Source organism: Rhea pennata, chromosome 16, assembly GCF_028389875.1.
Source record: "Rhea pennata isolate bPtePen1 chromosome 16, bPtePen1.pri, whole genome shotgun sequence".
Classification (NCBI taxonomy): Eukaryota; Metazoa; Chordata; class Aves; order Rheiformes; family Rheidae; genus Rhea; species Rhea pennata.
In genome coordinates this window covers 4966815-4984953 of record NC_084678.1, presented here as the reverse complement: position 1 = coordinate 4984953, position 18139 = coordinate 4966815, and the positions used below count along the sequence as shown (strand labels likewise).

Genomic DNA, 18139 nt, shown 5'->3' with positions numbered 1-18139 from the left:
ACAAGAGAAACTCGGATTAAATGCAAAATTTAGTCTCATCTACCGCAGTTGCCCAAATTCCAGTGGTTGGTCAAATGAACCTTTTCATACTATTACGGGGATCGAAGATGCACAGACTCCTTGGCTGATACAGGCCTTCTGCATCAATTCTTTCTGGTCTTACCAAATAGCAGTATATTAGTAAACACAAGAGATACCTTCTTCCAGTTGTTCAAAAAATGCGAAGATTGAGTACGGATGGCTCAATCCTTACAGCAGCTTTACTGAACAAGGTGAAAGCCTGAACACCATCCTATGTCAGCAGCTCTACAGTCACGTTTTAGAAGGGATAAAGAATAAATAAATTTTTGAAGCCTATGTTCTCATAAATGCTCAAATTCCTGCGATGCTCAAAGGTAGAGCCATAACTCTCTAAACCAAAGCAACTCTCGCATACAAAACGTGAATAAATTTGAAATTTAAGGAAGAGTAACGTTCAAAGCATTTGTATAATCATCCCTAATGCTCCGACTAATGACAGTGTGAGAACTCAGAACAGAGGGAATTTCAAGGCTTATTAATTCCCCTAGTTGGATTCGCTTTCCCAGTGCATCTTTCCTCCCCTATTCCCTATTAACCTCCTGTAATGGAAAAGAGAAGATTTTTATCGTGGACCATTTCCGACAGACGTACTATGCTTAATTTTCCATCATTAGGTTTAATACAAACCCAATTTCACAACTGGCTTCTCTGAGGAACCTACATGTAATGCCACATTTTTTATCAGCCCCAATTAAAAAACATTATGATATCCCTATTTTGGGAGGAAATCTTAAAACTAATGTACGGTTCTAGTGCTAATATGGTAAGGGCACACATAGAGCACAGGCTACTTGTAAAATGTAGCTCAGATCAGTCAGCTCCTTCACAGGCAATTACTAATTTCTCTCTTCATCAGATCCTTTAATTCTGGTCTATTTGGCTCTCATCCTTCAACCGTTTCACAGGGAGAGGTGAAAGGCAGAAGTGTGCCTCCTCTCCCCCTTGCAGAATAACTTCCTTCACTTTGCTTCTTAGCTAAGTGTTTCTACTCAAAAAACCAAAACCCAAACCAGCATCACACGATCTAGGTCACCCTATGCTCAACCCCAGGACAAACCGAGAGTCGAAACCAAGAAGATGATCAGCTCCTCTGGATTTCTGTGACAAACGCGTCCCGACCAGCTCCTGCGCGCTCCCCAAAAGAGAACCCAAGCTCGGCATTTGCACTAACTCAGGGTGGCTGTCGAGTCTTGCCGCAAGCTTTTTATCTGGGCCAAGGAAAAATCTGAGGGGCTTTTATGGAGACAAATTACTATGCACGAGGTGAGCCTCGCGCTCATATGTTCTGCTAATAAAACCCGATGCAAGGAACATATTGTTCCGTCTCCATCTAATCATGCCGTGAGCATGAACCTCAGCATGGTTAATGAGGCACTCGAGCAAGGCACTGCACCGTCGCTCAAGATGGGCTGTTTACGGCAATTTTGTGAACAATTCAAAGAGCAGGGTAGCAGCAGAGGTAGCAGCAAACTGATATCTCACCGGGACAACCAACCGAAAGAGCTTTTCGAGGGCTTAGAACTGGTTTTACTTTTCCTGCAGCTTGCGGCAATAAAACACATTTTGCTTCGTCTGGCACTGTTATTACTGGAAAGACAACGAAAATAGCAGCCCCTCAGCAAAATCTGACTTCTGGTTTAATTGTGGCACTTAGGGTGAGTCACAGTTAATTTTCCATATGGCCTCCTCTCCATCCTCCTTCTCGCAGACACCCTCCCCCCGTTTCTTGCAAATATGGATGAGTGTGTAAGACAAACTGGCCTACAGTTCTGACAGTACCTCTAAAAAAATTGTGCCTTATATGAGTTTCCAGTGAGAAAAACCAATCAGAAAACAGATATTTTTGAAAATAATTCTCAACAACACTGAGAAACTACTAAACATAGAAAACCATGTATCAGATTTTTTGGATTACATTTCATATGCACACCATATTCTTAGTCATAAGGGCTAGTTCTGCTGATAGGAACACAAACCATGAAATTCCACTGAATACCAAAGGCAGAACACAGTTTTGAGAAACACATCCAAACTTTTCAAATGATGATTCCATTCCAACCTCAAAACTTGCACTGTTTCACACTCAACTTCATTGTAAGTTGACTTTGTTTAGCTTCAATTTCCAAGCGCTGACTCTTACTCTACCTACTCGTAGCTAGATTAAAGAGCCCCCTGAGTATCTGAAATCTTGACCCATGCAGGTGCTGATCAAATCACTTATTCAATTTCTCTTTGATAAAGTAAATCAATTCAGAGCTTCTGAAGTCTCACTATGGCAAACTGTTCAGAGCTCCACTTCCTTCCTAAAACTATCTGCAATTTTCCAAAGCTGCTCTTGTGGAGCTGTAAATAAAACAGGTATTTGGTATGTTGCTGTAAACATGCTGTTTACCTCACTTCTAGTATTAGCGGCTGCAACAGTAAAATATTTTGTCGGCTTGTTTGGTAACAATTTTGGTGTCGCACTCTTGCTCCCCATACCAAGATGTCCATCGCCAATGCAGATTTTTTTCATTTCTGGAAGCCAGCACTTTAATTATGAGTCTAGTAGGTCACACAATGTCCTCAAGTTCTGCTTAAGGCATATTAAAAAACAGTGACTGGCTTCCCTAAACTAGCCTAATTGTGAAACTCTTCAGGCATCTCAGCTTATTAATTTAGGGGTGCAAGTGCAGATAATCAAATTCAAAAAAAACCTCAGCTACACATTTATTTTCCACAAGCTCCCCCTGCTTATGAAATTATACTTCTGTGGCACTCTCCTTTGCTGGAAAAATAATGATAAACGTGCTGAAGCAAACCGTGAGGTCCAGCTCCGCCAGGAGAAACACAGCAGAGAAGCGTGTGCCGAAAAAGCTACAGCCAAGTACAGATAGATGGCATCTTCCCTCTTTGATGAGTAACCTGAGGGTGGGATATTATTGCCTGCCTGCTGCTACATCACCTTCTATTATAAACTTTCCTTGCTACCCAGACAAGCAAAATACATGCATCTGCCTCCAGAGAAAAGCTGATAAAATCCTCCATAGATGTCATGGAGATGATGAAAAACAGCTGAAAAATTAGATTTGCAGGTCTGCATTTGCTGTGTACGGCCAGACCGCTATGCAATGTTCCCGTAAGGCTGCTGAGAAGGGACCTGTTCACCCCGCGCAGCTTTTGGGATTGAAACTTTAGATCCTTTCATACACATTATCTTGTTTCACAAACATAGTTTTGTTAGTCTGAAAGATAGATATCTACACACATATACGCATTTTGATGTTGTCTTTAGAAAAAAAAAAACAATCTATGCCTCAAGCAACCAAAGTGATGCTGCACTGATGCGTGAGCTTGAATACATGAAGTTTCTTTCAAAACTTTTGCTTCAATATCCACGAACTCATTGTGCTTCTGCAAGAACAGGCCTATCATGTCTGTTTATACTTTTATTCTCTTAGCCTTGGCAAGTGTGTAACATGATAAGACATTCTCTGCACAAAATAAATTATATTCTGAGTGGTGTTTGTGATGGATTTAATTACACACATATCCAATCTCTCCCTACTAGAGTAAGAGTTGTCAATTATTTGACATCTTCCAAGGATGGCTACAGCACGGCTAACATCTCTTCCCATTACACTAGGGATGCAGTGGTACTTGGAAGATTAATTTGCTTTTACGTGCACATCAAGGCTTTACTGTATGACAAATACTCAGCTCTAAGGTAATATGGTACACACAACACAAGCAGTGGTATGGCAAACCGGAGTCAAACCATCGTTTGTCTAATAACTCCAATTTAGCTACACAAGGCATGTTCCTTAGCAAAAAGCCTCCTGACATCATGTTTGACAGAAAGCAGAGGATGCACCTTTTGTTTCAAATGCTCTGAACAAGCTGCATGCGTATGATAAAAAAAAAAAAAAAAAAAAAAAAAGCTGGAGAAATTTATTTTCTCTAGATTTTTAAGAGATTTTAAAGAGTCACTTGGTAATCAGCTTACAGAGAGCTGTATTCCAATCCTACAAAAAACACAAATTATGCACATTCTTTTCATCAGATAGCAAAGAAGAACCCCCCTTAAAGATGCAGGGAAGGTGCTCTGGTGATGTGGGCAAGCCTTAGGATTGCTAGGCACACATGTGTAACTGCAGCTCATCAAACATGTGGACCCTCACCAAGCCAAATTTCTCTTTGCCTCCAAGGTGAAAAGAAGTTGTCAGATCTATCTAAAACACAGAGCAGTAGGTCAATGAAGCCATTAGCTAAAAACTGCTGACAACTTCAAAACAGCACACAAACCAGCAGTCACTAAAGACTGGAAGGTAAAGTTTTCCTGAGTTGTGTGGTCATACGCAGCCTCTCAGGAACATTTTGAGAGAAGTTCAGCTCTAGTAATAGCCCCTGTATTTGGCAACAGCATGCTCCTCAGCTGCTTGCTCTGCTGCAGGTCAATGTTAGCACACTGAACTGATCCAAAGGCCTCTCCTACAGCTCCTTAGCGGCTGGCATGGCCTGGGAGGCTACAGATACTATCAAACAGAACAAGTCATGGATTTTTAAATGTCCATTGCTTAAAAATAACTTATCCCTCAATTAAAAAAAGTCAGTAATGGTGAGACTCACTAATGCAGCAATATCAGTTTCTTAATCCCTTTCTAGTTCTTCAACAATATGGTTGTAGATAAACCCCTAGCAGATTGGTCAGGCACAAAATTCCATCCTATCCAAGGAAGAGAGAAATCTAGGGCAAATCTCCATGCGTTTCCAAGTGCAAGCCAGGCTTTGTGTGCGACTTCATGACAGTGAGCTGTGTGCAAGGAACTCCGAAGCGACGGAGTCCTTGGGCTCTCTGGCAGGCAGGGACCTTTGCTGCAGGGAGCCTTCTGAGCAGGTGAAATGGCACGGGGAAATGCCTTTATGGACTGACAAAAGATGTTAATGGATGCAAAGGAAGGACATACTGCTTCCTCTGAAAAGTCTGCCCTGAGGATGTTTGCTCAATGTCTTCTGGAGCTCCTGACCACACACATTTTCTCTAAGAACAACCTCTGAAGTCTGCACTACCTGTTCAGGCTTTACATTACTTGTACAACATGGGCCTTATTGAAATATTAAAAACAGAGAAATCTACTTCCTTCATTCGCAGTAAGCATTCACTTCCCTAGCAAAGATTCCTGTGCAAACCATTTAAATCCAGACTTGTCAACAAAATCATACAGCTAAAAACATCCATTACACAGAAGAGTATTAATCAAGCAGAGGATGAGGCAGAGGCAAAAAAATATCCTCTGTATCTTACTATCAACAAATCATGTCACAGCCAAGTCTTGGGAGTCATCTGCCATTGCAAATCCAGAACATTTATTAGCAGAAGGTGTAACAGAGGCGAACAGCGCCGAACTGCAGGCAGAGCCCAAGTGTGTTGGTGGGGGGGGATGACTGAGGCCCTTTTTAACATCACTTCTTACTTCCCAGGAACAGTTATTAATTAATTTCAAAAAATAAACTTATTTTGCTTATTTGCTGATCTTGTTTATTAAACAGCATTATCCAATGTCTTGTGAATCTGTCTGACAAGCCAGAATGTCAGTTCCCAGCTCTCATTTGTCCAAATCACAGGACAGAAATTTGCCCAAAGCTCAGGGCTGCTCCATAGCACCTCTAGCTGGTCAGCTCAGGTGGAACTGAGGACATGTCCTGTCTGTTTAAATCAGGTGTTAAAAGTGCTCTGTACTTGACTTCCTATATGTAAAACAGGCATATTAATCCTTACACACCTCAGAGACGGTAGTTAGCAGGTGTTAAGTTTGAAAGAGTTTTGAATCCATAAATACAAGACTACTTTAAGTCCTAATTCCTGTTTTTTTCCCCCTCTAAAATTCATGATTATGAAAGCTTTATGGGCTTTTTGGAGCTTTAATTTCCACTGTGAAAACCTAGGCATAGGTTGACTCTCCAGATAGCTCCTTGACCCGCAAAGTAAGGAGCGTGCAGACCACGCTGTAATTTAGCTGCCCTAACAAAACTCAAAATACAGCTATTCTCACTACCCAGACACAAGTGTGAGAAGCGCTCAAGGAAACGAGGACCCGATTCTCACAGGTGCTGAGCACTAGGTTAAGAGGGGTTGCACACTCTCTAGCCCTGTTCCTGCAGTGGCTATAACCAAAACATCAATCTACCTTTAGACTTTTCTCTTGACAACACCCGAGTCTCTGGGAAAATAAGAGCAAACCTTCTGGGAAAAGGACTCCCTCTCGCTTCCTTGAATAAGGACTCATTTATTGCAGCTGGCATTTTGATAGATAGCTGGATAAATGTCTGTACTGTGGCAGCACCTTCAAGCCCATCTCTGCCCTGCCTGCTAGCCCGTAAGGCAACGCACCGGAGCGATCAGCTGTAATTTCTTCCTGCTCTAACCACGGGCCGTCAACACGTGCCGACCAGCGTTTAAAGCAGGTCCCGTGGATTAGCCTGTCTGGAGGTGAACAGTCACTGTGGATAATGTGAACCCCCCTCCCCAGCTGGCTTCTGATCAGCCATCCATCACCCTGCGGAGGCACCGCGGAGGAACATCGTGGCCCCCTGGGAGAGCCTCCAGCTGTACGCTGTGGTTACTCACCTTCACGGGTACGCCTCGGCTAAGCTTCCGAGCAGCTTCGTTATCTACTCTCAGTTTCTGCCCGTTTTGCTGTCTGTGTTAACTCACCGCAACAACCCGCTATTTTTAAGACTCCACAAGCTAAGAGCTGCGCGCTGGATGCTTTGCTTCGCCACCTGAACAAAAGGAGCTAATTTTGAGAAATGCTGAACACTAACATCTCCCTTTAAAGTTATCGGCAGCCACAGAACAGCCGGCATCTCTCGGAGCTAGCATTTTCATTAGCCTCTCAAATCTATGCTTGATTGCTTGAATATTTGGCATTTAATTTGCAGAATACACAAAATGATGGGGAGGGGGAAAGAACCACTTACTCAGACTCAGCCTCTGATTTCTCCATATAATCTTCCTATTTACAACTGAGCCCGAAAGAAGTAAACTCCCCACCTGCTTTGAATGTGCAAATCCTCACTCCCATTTGCAAGCCCTGAGGCCCATAGAGCTGAGCTTCACGCACACAACTCAGGCACCAATCACTGCCGCGAGCTAAAACTAAGCAAAAGGCAAAAAAGCACATGGGAATTTAGCCCAGAAGGTCAAATCCCACTGACAAAAAGAAATAACAATGAGCAGTCATTCCTTAAAAAAAGTGTGTGTGTGTGTGTGTGTATAATCACCATCATCATAATAATAATGATAAAGCTGCAGCAAAAAAACCTACAAAAGGCTTTTGAATCAATATAATACTTGACCACAGGATAAATAATGACTTTGAAGCCCAGCCAGTTAACTGTGTTCTCTGAGTCATTTTCGAGGCGCAATGAGTGTGTTTTCTCTCCAGTGAACTGCAGTGCACCATACCTGTCTTCTTACCTAGCAGCGTGGTCGATGGAACAGTGTCTGATGATACTTTGAGATGAAATTCCGTTCACCCACACGACACGGATCAATGGAAATCAACAGAAGATCAATAGGAAAAAAGTTACAAAAGATGAAAACAAGGTTAGCGGTATCTAACACTCAGAAGATTCAGTCTATATGTCATATTGGGAAATGCACAAAAGCAAAGAAAATTGAAGAATGAAATAAAAAGTCTGGCACTAGTACCTGAGTAGTAGGAATTCAACAAAGATTTGCTCTGAAGGGTTTTGCTTTGGACAGAAAATGAACAAGGAGAGGGTGATGCTAGGTAGGAAAGACATAAGGAAAAGACTTTAGACATATATTAAGAGAGAGAAAGAACAGGGAGAATGTTCCTCAAAGAACACAGTAATATGGGATATATAAGGCTTACAACATTTTTCATCTCAACATGCATATTACATTTATTACAATGTCATCATGATGGATTTCCTTTAATATAAGCATTCCACACCCCCAAAACTGTATTATAGTTATTGTAAATCAATGTGTAGAACAATATTCTATATATCCATTTTTTTAGCCAAAGGAATAAACATATGTTTTTGTCTCTGGGAGAAAGATCTTTAAATACAACCCCCAAAATACAAACTACAAAGAAGCAAATGCAGTATTAACAGTACAGTAAGCCTGTTCAAACACAATGTACACTAGTATCACACAAATGCTTTAGATGCATATTTTGCAGTTCTTCACAATTATACAGGTAGGGTTGCGTATTTTTTTTTAAAAAATATGATCCAAGATAACTAGGTAATTGTTCTTCAACAAAAAAACTGTCCACAGAGATTCCTACTATTCTCTCCCCTGTGAGATGGATTCTTCAAGCAAGACAAGCATCCCTGCTCTCTCCTACTTAAAGCATTAGCTTTCTCTGGACAAGAACCCACAAAGAGTTTCCATACTAATCAAATGTGTATGCAAAGGAGGCAGGGATCAACTCTATACGGTACGTTCTTTTCTTGACAATTTATGAAGTTAGTTTATATATAGAATAGCATACATGCACGTTTTTAGGCTAATCTGTTGTTTCTGAAATCATGTTCTTCTGTTGTCCCTCTGTGTTCATTCTTAGGGTTACAGACACTTATCTCCTCCTCAAAATGATGGGAAACAAGCTAATACAAAATTTCTGCATATCAGAAAGATGACAACAGATAACACAAGAATAACTATTCTGTAATCCAAAAGAAGCAGGCAAAACTCAGTATACAAAGCAATTTCAGAAGCAGTTTTTGCATTTCTAAAGTAAACATCACAGGCAAATTTCAAGTTATTCTATGGGGTGAACTAGTCACTAGTCCGGGGAGTTTCATTAAGTCTGCAGACTTCCTTCCTAAGCAGTTTATACTCATCCAGCAAACAGACTCACTCTAACGCTCTATTTTCCTGCCGTATTTTGAGACTTACACCATCTGAAATCCCATTAAGATCATCAGCTGCCTCACAGCCTAGTCTGCTGGACTTCTGCACCAGCTGCGTTCAAGCCAGCATCTCTCACGTGGGACCTCCTAGTCTCTCTCTAATGTATGCTTCAATTTAAACCAGACCATTCCCTTACTATACCTGGAGCATGGCTACTTTTACAGATGTGTAGGAGACAGTCTGAAAAGAGACATTTGTTTGCCCGGGCTCACAGAGCAGTCAACAGTCAGAGTTTGGAGCAGTACTCAGATTTTCAAAAACCTGCGACTATAAAAGAACTCACTGGGCCATACGCCTTTCCAGGAACTAATCATTATAAATTATAAATTACTTAGGCATCTAAAGATAAAAATCTTTCTTACTTCAGTCAGTTTGACTAAAAAAACTACTCACTGAGGCTTCTGAAATGGGCCATACTTGCAAGACAGGGAGGTGAATTCTAGATTATTTCTTCAAGAGGGCATGAGGGAAAGCAACTTGCCCAAGACTTTTAAAGAGCTTGTTTCCAAAATCAATCAGGTAGGGGCTTGTATAAGCAGAGAGCTGTGTTCACAGCGCAGTTGCCTAACCAGAGGGTCTTCCACTTTCATGCATGTGTATTGCAGGGAACGTATGATGACTGAACTTCATTCCTGGGTAGGGATCTTTGCTTCATTTAATTTTGGCTCTGCACTCTCTGAAGTGGCATGTGACGCCACACAGGTCCCTCTAGTCAAAAAGCATGGTGGAGGTCTGCTCCTATCTTGAAGATGATTCTGTAAACACACAGACAATCCCGTCCCACCTCCCACATGCCCAAACCACCATGAAAACCAATAAAGATGCTCTTGTATTGACTTAAAGAAACTACACTTCTTCCTTTCCACATCTTTAATAACATTTGGCTTTATAACTGTTGATACATTTCAGATTTTTTTTTCACTAATGAAAACATCTCATGGTCATTATCCTTGTCCTTGGGCTGTATTTAGCTGGTATCCTAACTGAGAGTGAAAATTATCTATGTGGTTTGAATAAGAACTAGATCTTAACATAACTGTTTCAAATCGAGCAAGACTTCTGCGTTTCATTCATTACAAAAGCAGGTGGGGTATGCAGAGGTGGGAGTCTGGACTCTTGGTAAAGATGATCCTTACCACTCCGAGCGGCATTTACCCGTATTTTCCTCTTACCTCGTAGTTCTTGCTAGTCAGAGCAGAGTAACTGCCCCGTGGTGCTCATTAACGTCTACCTGAGCTCCCTACAGCTTCCTCCACACTGCGTTCATACCGGGCTTCTACCTGTACCATTAAGGCTCCTGACCTAATCTGTATCAATTTCACCTCTTCAATAGTTGGGAAAAAAGTCTTCTCCCAAACTAAGATGTCACAGAAGTTAAGTAAGCTCTAATACATCAGTCACTAGCAAAAATGGCTGCATTTTTAGGAGATCAAGTCCACGTAATCAAATAGCTCCTGCCAGCAAACACACAATGATGTTGAGATGGCTTTGCTGGTGATCTAGCATTCTCCTTGGACAAGCCCTGCCTGGCCTGTGCTATCCATAGCCTTATCTGTGACATTTTACCGCTGTAAAGCTGGAAGAGCGGTCCCTCTGTGCAGGACATATGATTAGTGCATCATTGGGGAGAAGACACATTACTGCTTCTCCCATTACACCGACAGGCTGCCAAGTTACACAAAATTTATGGGCCGTAACAACCCCTTGCAACCTCATCTGGTCAACTCACAGACACATGTGGACTATTTTAGGTCCACCTTGTCATATTTTTGTCATCTCATTTTATGATAACCCTGCATTGAGTCTATGCCTATACATGACTGTGCCACACTGAAGAAAATGACAGTACTTTCTAAACGTTCTTGCAAACTGAGGAGCAGTCTCAAACCCTGCAGATATCAACATTATATTTATTGGGTTTATATCATTATTAAATAAAAAAATCCCACAAAAATATTTTGGAAAATAAATAGACTACAATGAGCCTGTTTCATCTCCACATAATCTTTGGATAAAACTCAACAAACTGGAATAACACTAACAACTCATCTTTCAGCAAATATTTATTCCCGGTGCCATACAGTGTCAGAGACACAGGTCAATTCCATAAAATCTCCCGTCACAACCTCAATAATCATCAATACAAATTCTGCCTGAATAAGGACTGAATAATGCAGGAAGCAAAAAGGGCCAAGGAGCCTTGCTTTGGGTCAAGAAAGATAAATGCCCATTTCTGTTGCAATTTTCAGCAAAACCTGTGCTCCCTGTTCCAGCCCAGAGGTTACAGATCTTCCTGGAACGTAATTACGTTTGATAACAAACACTTCTGTCAAATGATAAAATTAAATCCTGTGCAAATGGCCAACAGGACTGTGTGCTCCTGATGCAGTGCAGTGGCCCTCTACAAAGGACCCCATTTCATCCAGAAAACCCAATGTTATGGATGATACCATTTGCATCGGCTGATAGTGAAAAAAATAAAAAGCACTGAGATGGAGCAGGTGAAGAAATAAATATTTTTACTAATCATAGAGGCAAGAGGACAGTAACCCTCAATGGCAAAAGAACCACCATTCCTGCACTGCATACTTTTTCCAGAGTTCACTGTATACGCGCAACCAGTTTTACATTTTCTCCAAAAAGATGCAGCTGAGGAGCAGAAAGGGAGCTGCTGTCTTCTGGTGTCCTCGGGATGCCCTGCACCAGCAGGACCCTCTCTCACGAGAGGACCGCTGCTCCTTCCTTTAGAGCAGCCTTCCCCATAAACAGGGAATCTATAGCAGGAGGGTGACCAGGAATCGCCCAAGAACAGCAGATGTCCTCCTGCAGCAGGAGCAGAGCAGCAGCCAAGCTGGAGAGATGACAGGAAGGAAAAGGCCTCTAAAGGGACTCTTGGGAGTTTATTCTGTCTCAAAATCAGGGGGACAGTAAGGAAAAACTGGAGGAAAGGATAAGTGCCCTTCAAGGACACTGTTACAAGGAGGTGAATATGTCTGCAAGTCTTTTATTTAATTCAATAGTTACGAGTTATCCTACTTAACAAGTTGCCTTTGCTCTATTTTGCTTTTGTGACCTAATAAAAGTAATCTTAGGATTAAAAACACTCAGTACCTCTTGGTGGACTTCCTTGAAGAAAGCAAGGGGTATTTCCATGTCTAAACTTCACCTATCTCAGGCTCTCATAACCGAGCTCAAGATGGAGAGGATGATTATCTAGCATGCAATATGTTTTTTTATTGTGAGGCAAAAGAGGAAAATTTAAGACGGAATTTGACTATCTCTTAGGAGAGAGAGTTGATTTACCACTGTAAAATCATATTAGTTAGCAGAAAGGTGACAAAGTAATCCTACTTACACTAGTCAAAAGTTAAAATAGGCTCCTACAGAAATCCTTAAGTATTAAATTCCATTAAGGCAATTTTTTGAAAAGAAAGGCTTTTTCTTATTTTTTTTCCCTATCTGTATCAACAGTGCAAAACCCATAAAATTTCTGTATCAGCATGCGCACACTGCTGCATGGAACAGAACTTACCTCCAACACCTCAGCATCCTGGACTTGGCAGAAAAAAAAATGTGGAGAAATCATGAAGCTTACTGGTAATTATTTTGTGTGTGTATGTATGTATATATATATATATATATATATATATATATATATATACACACGTGTATGTATAAAAAAAACAGCCTGTGATTTACATCAGGCTGTGTCATAGAAAGAGGTACTGGCAAAATTTGCAATGATGTCAAGCAAGTAAAGAACTAACTGATAAAAAATCTGGCGGGATGCTTTTTGCAAAATTAGCTACAACATGTTTTCTATAGCTGCCATTTCAAGTAAATGACTCAGCTGTTTTAATTAGTCCCTCAAAATACCAAAAAATAAAATGAAGGCATATTAGGCATATTATAGGCTCATCTCTTATGATTTTTATTTTCTGTTTGGAAGTAAGTTTTAAAAGCTCAGAGTCTGCAGGATGGGCTAAAAACTTCAAATCCCCATATTTTTAACACAAGCTACCTTTTGCTATTTCTAGGATGTCTGTTACAATGCTGTCTTCTGCTATCTTGTCTTTCAAAGATATGAACCACTGACAACTCTTGCTGTCTTCTTTAGGAGATATAGCTACTCAGCACCTGCGAAAATCAGATCTTGACTCAAGTCAATTTAATATCAGCGACTAGTCTTCGCTGCTAGCCTTGAAAGTCCCAAACACCTATTCATCCATCTTACAAGTAAGGCTACACAGAGTGACAGTAGCAATCTATGCAGATGGAATTTGGCTTGACCTACAGACAGAGGTATAAGAAGGACTCACTCAGCCTGTCCCACTCCATCTGAGACTACAAAGAAAGGTTTCAATGACAAAAAATAACATTTTGTATCACAAGCACTTGTTTACTAGTATTTAGGGAGAAAACACTTCACTAAGATGTTTAAGAACGACAAGAGAGTTTTGGTACATACTTGTGTTTCAGATCCAGTCTCTCTTCAAACTAACAGGCTAAGTGTCAAAAGAAGGAGTGACATTACCATCACACCTAAGTTAAAGTTTATTTAATACGAAGAAGTTTACAAATCCACCATGCAATCCACCATGCTCTCAGTCTGGGACTAGGATGACTAGAGTATATCTTTGTGCTGCTTTGCCCACGATACTCTTCCATCTACAGAGGTCTGAGGGGTTTGCAAACATTAACTAGGATGCATTTTACTGAACTCCTGCGAATAAACTGATGACACAGAAGAAGAAACACTGTCCTTTCTTAATTCCATTTCAGTTCTCTAGCCATGAGACCGTGCTTTCTTTCACAACAATTTCATACACAAAATGTTCTTTCATCCTAGAAGTCAGCTAAGTGATTTAACCTTGAGGAACAAATAAACATGTGCCTATTACTGTCTGATATAATTACTAAAACAGACTTCATAAATTATTCTCAGTAGATTCAGAATCGACAGGAATCTCTCCACCTATCTGACAGTTAAAACAGGGTCAGCGTCAGAGAAATTTCAGATGGATTTATAGCGAGCTTCTGCAACAAACTCTACCACTGTCTTTCCTAATTCTTCAATATTGTGCCCATAGGAATAGGTCCTTTTAAGAACCTAGTGCTCCCTAAAGGGGACATATCCATTGCAAGCAAGTTAAACTTACTGAATCCATTAACATCTTGGCAGCTGGAAGAGAAAGCTTCTTCATTGTGAACAGCACTGAGTTTGGTAGATGTCTTGTCTGAAGTAGCCACGGGACCCATCTCCCTCTGCGTGCTGGTCTGAGTCTCCTTCTGCTTCTTGGCTAGCTTCCTTTAGGGTATTTTGAAGAGGGGAGAAAGCAAGGTCAGTTTCCCTTGTTAACAACAGAACAAAAAAAAAGAAAAAAAAATCACAGTTATCCCACTTGGACTGACATGCAGGGCATGTGGCAAACAGCATGAGAAGAAAACCCACGGCTCTATCATCTAATTGCTATGGAGTGCCAAAAACATTGTGGTGGAAGCCTGTGACTCTGAGCTTAGCTGTCCCCCTCAGCAATGCATCTCTCACAAACTTGTGTCACCCCAGCAGCAGGCGTGCTACAACGTCCCCAAGTAGGGTGATGCAGGCACATCTCTGAAAGCCACTCCAGGACATCCAGTGGGCACTGGATGAGGACAGTGCCCGTGAGGAGGCAAACGAGATGTAGGCACCTGCTTCATGGGGGCAGCTACACTCGGTCTGGGATTTTTGCTCAATTCTTCAGTGAAGCGTGCGATCTGATGTTGGAACTGGAGTAGGACTTTTGCCCTGTCCTCAAGCAGAGGAACGAGGCCAGCAACCTCCACTAGGTCCTTCCAAACACCCAAACCGCTCTGAGAACCAGAGGAAAGAAAGAGCAGGGCAAACTAAAGGCTGAAGCCACTTTAAAAATGACTATGTTCAGACAGGCCTGTTTGAGGAGAACATGTCTTTTCTTATTCTGAGGAGACACCAATAAACATTGGCAAGAGCAGAAATGGTGTCAGCTCTGAAAACACTAACAAAGCCAAGAATATAAGTGGCTCCTCTTTTGCAAACACAGCTAATACTAAGAAAATGGAGAGAAGCAGAAAAAGTGAGCTGCTAAGCTTCCACTGACATTTGACTGCCCTGTGCCTCATTCATATCAGAGAGCAAAACTGTTTAAAAATGAATGTGTGACATTCTCCAACCCGCACCTTGAAAAAATATCACACAAATCCCTAGCACCAGCAAAGAACTTTGCTTACATGGCTTCCACAGATAAGAAAATAAAACAAAATAAAAGCAAGAAAAACAGATTACTGTAAGTAGGAGCTTTAGTTCTTTTCCCCCCTGTAACTCAAAGCAAAAAAAAAAAAAAAAAAAAAAAAGGAAAAAAAAGAAAAAGAAAAAAAATCCTAACAACTAAATCACTTTGCAAAGAGGTTTTTCTTCACTAAAATGACATGCTTACAGTAAGTACTACCCATCTTTTAAACTTCATTAGATTCTTAAAAGGATATTCCTTGTAACACTGTTCAGTAAGCTTTATTTGCTTGGCATTTACGAGCAAGTTCAAGCACGCAGCTGAACCCCAACCCTTTGTGAGATGGGGGAGCTGGGCCAGTTGCACTTGTTTGCAAAGAAGGGTCAAAGAGCACCAAAATCCTCGTCTGTGTCTATGGGAAACTACTATTTAAGGCAAGCTGCCTGATGCATACCAGGACAGCATAGGTTTATGGAGAAATTCCACATGCTGCAAACTTCCAAACAAATGCATCCATCTCATTTGCTCAACCAGGTGAGGATCAGCCTTCTGTGGTCTGAAGTCGAACCCTCAGCTGTTGTAACCAGGGGCCAGGATTACAGAGCAGTTTGCATGCTTAGACCTCACAGAATCTCCATGATGTACCCACTTCTGCAGATGAAGATGCAAACGGTGTAAGGGGACTTGCACGATGAAGCAAAAAGCTGGCATTTAACAACGTTAAAAGCTTTACTTTCCATAAACAGCAATGCTAACACCGATAGGTTTATTAGCTCTGAGATACAGCCATGCGAGCCCACTGCTTTGTGTGCCATGGTAACAACGGTAGCCTTGGAGTGTACAAACTCTGGTCTGCTCTTTTAATCCTTTAGATTTGCTAATCATACATGGCTACGTGGATTCTTTGGCAACAGGAATTAAAATTTCTCTGTGGGAAACACTAATCCAAAATGCAGAAGTCCTTACTAACAAGCACTCCGGACTGCTGGGGTGAGCCACTACAGCTTACCACTACTGATGTTTAAAAACAGTGAGTCAAGAGAGACCTCCTTAGTAAACCCAGGTTAAATTATTTGTGGCAATAATGACCTCCAAGTCCCAGCGCTCAGTATCTTTTCAGCAACGCCAAAAAGCTAGAGAGAGCTGGAACTGGCAAACTCAATTCCCCTTGCAGTAACATGTTCTGCACATTCTACGCAGAAAAAAATCCCCCCAAACCCAAGCCCACTATTCCCCAAAGGCCTGCAGATGGGGGGGGGGGCGGGGAAGGAGGGAAGGAAGGAAAACAAAAAGAAAGAATGAACGAAAAAGGAAAAGCCCTGTGCAAAGCAGTTCTACCTGGTCCTGTAGAAGACAGAGAGGCCCCTAAAACATTGGCTTGAATGCCTAAAAAGAAAAGGTGACATGAGTTTAAAGTTCTCAATCTAACTTGCAACCGCCGCCAGCAGCCCAAGCTCGCGAGGGCGACCTGGCTTGGCACCCGCCAGCGCCATGAATTTCCTTCAACAGCGTGCCATCCGTTTCCGCCTTTCTCCCGCTCGCACCCAAGCACCTAAAAAGTCCTCATCTAAATTTAGAGGGAGACCTCTCTCTTTTTGAGGATTTCTGAGCTAAGCTGGCCAGACACACGGAGCGCCCCGCCGTTTCTGAACGTGCCTTTTCCGCCACGCTTACGTCTCTGGGTAGAGCGGCAGCACAGGACTAAGCCTATTCGGTCCTCACCATCATTATAATTCACAGAAAGGATTATAAAATCCAATGACTAGCACTTGCTAGAACGCTAGGGATACAGCTTAAACCCACAGCTAGGCAGAGGCTTATTTGCTGGCCCGTCAAAACGTCTTTGGAACGGGGAAAGCGTCCCTGAAAACAGGGCGCTGCGGGAGGCCGCAGCCCCGCTCCGCTCGCCACCCACCACCACCACCTCCAGCCCGAGGGGCCGGCGGTGCCCGAGCGGCGCTCGGGGCCGGCCGCGGGGAAGACGCTTTCTGCCTCGCGCGTCAGGCGCTCGAGCGGGGGAGCAAACCCAGGAGCGGGCAGAGAGCTGGAGGAGGAGGCCGACACGCTCGACGCGCGGTGACGGGACTGAAACGGCAGAACGTCGACGAGGTGAAAGTAATGGCTGCTTTACACTTAAGTGCAAGGGAAACGTGCCAAAAAAGACAACACGAACCAAAACTCCGCGGATGGAGTTTACCGCGTTGCCCTGTTTGGCTCAATCATGAGCTGAACTTCTCTCCGGGAGGGAAGAGAGGACGCACGTGGGCATGGTACACACAGGCGCGAGGAGACAGAAAGGTGCTCAGAGTGCAATAAATAAAAAAAAAAATGCAACGAGCTGTATGACCAGGCAGCGGGAGTCGAGGGAGCTGAAGGCAGGGCAGGACCTAGTAACAGGGAACCTAAACCAAGTGTCAGCTGTGAAAAAACGATGGAGGCTTGATTTGGTTGCTCCTGAAGCTTCTCTTCCAATCAGAGGATAAATGTAAACGGCTCAAACGTCACACAGAAATCGCAGGATTTCCAGTGTAACAGTCAAGGACTCTATCAACTAGAAAGCATTTGCCACTACGGCTATAAATCACAAAGTTCAAGCAATATTTTCACTTCTAGGTGTTCGCAGGATCAGATTCCAATTTTGCAGCCATCTGGATAAACTGCAGGAATTATGTTTTAAAAGCAGCTTCAAATACTTTTCTAGCTTTTTGTATCAATTTTACAAGCCTGAATGCTAAATCTCTAGCTGCCACTCCTAAAGAGCTCTTGTACGTGTACATTGACAGATTTAATTTTAGACGTCTCACAAGGATGGATTATATATACTATAATGTAGATTTGCATGCACAGGTAATTTAGACATTAGATATAGATCACGTAA

At 42.2% G+C, this 18139-nt stretch overlaps 1 protein-coding gene across 1 annotated transcript in view; it reads right to left on the bottom strand.

Annotated features, from left to right (window-relative positions):
• PTPRT (protein tyrosine phosphatase receptor type T) overlaps positions 1-18139 on the bottom strand; it is a 329075-nt gene that overhangs the window by 36882 nt on the left and 274054 nt on the right. The window contains 2 exon segments of the mRNA XM_062589625.1: positions 7775-7852; positions 14173-14321. Coding sequence (XP_062445609.1) covers positions 7775-7852; positions 14173-14321 — 227 coding nt within the window.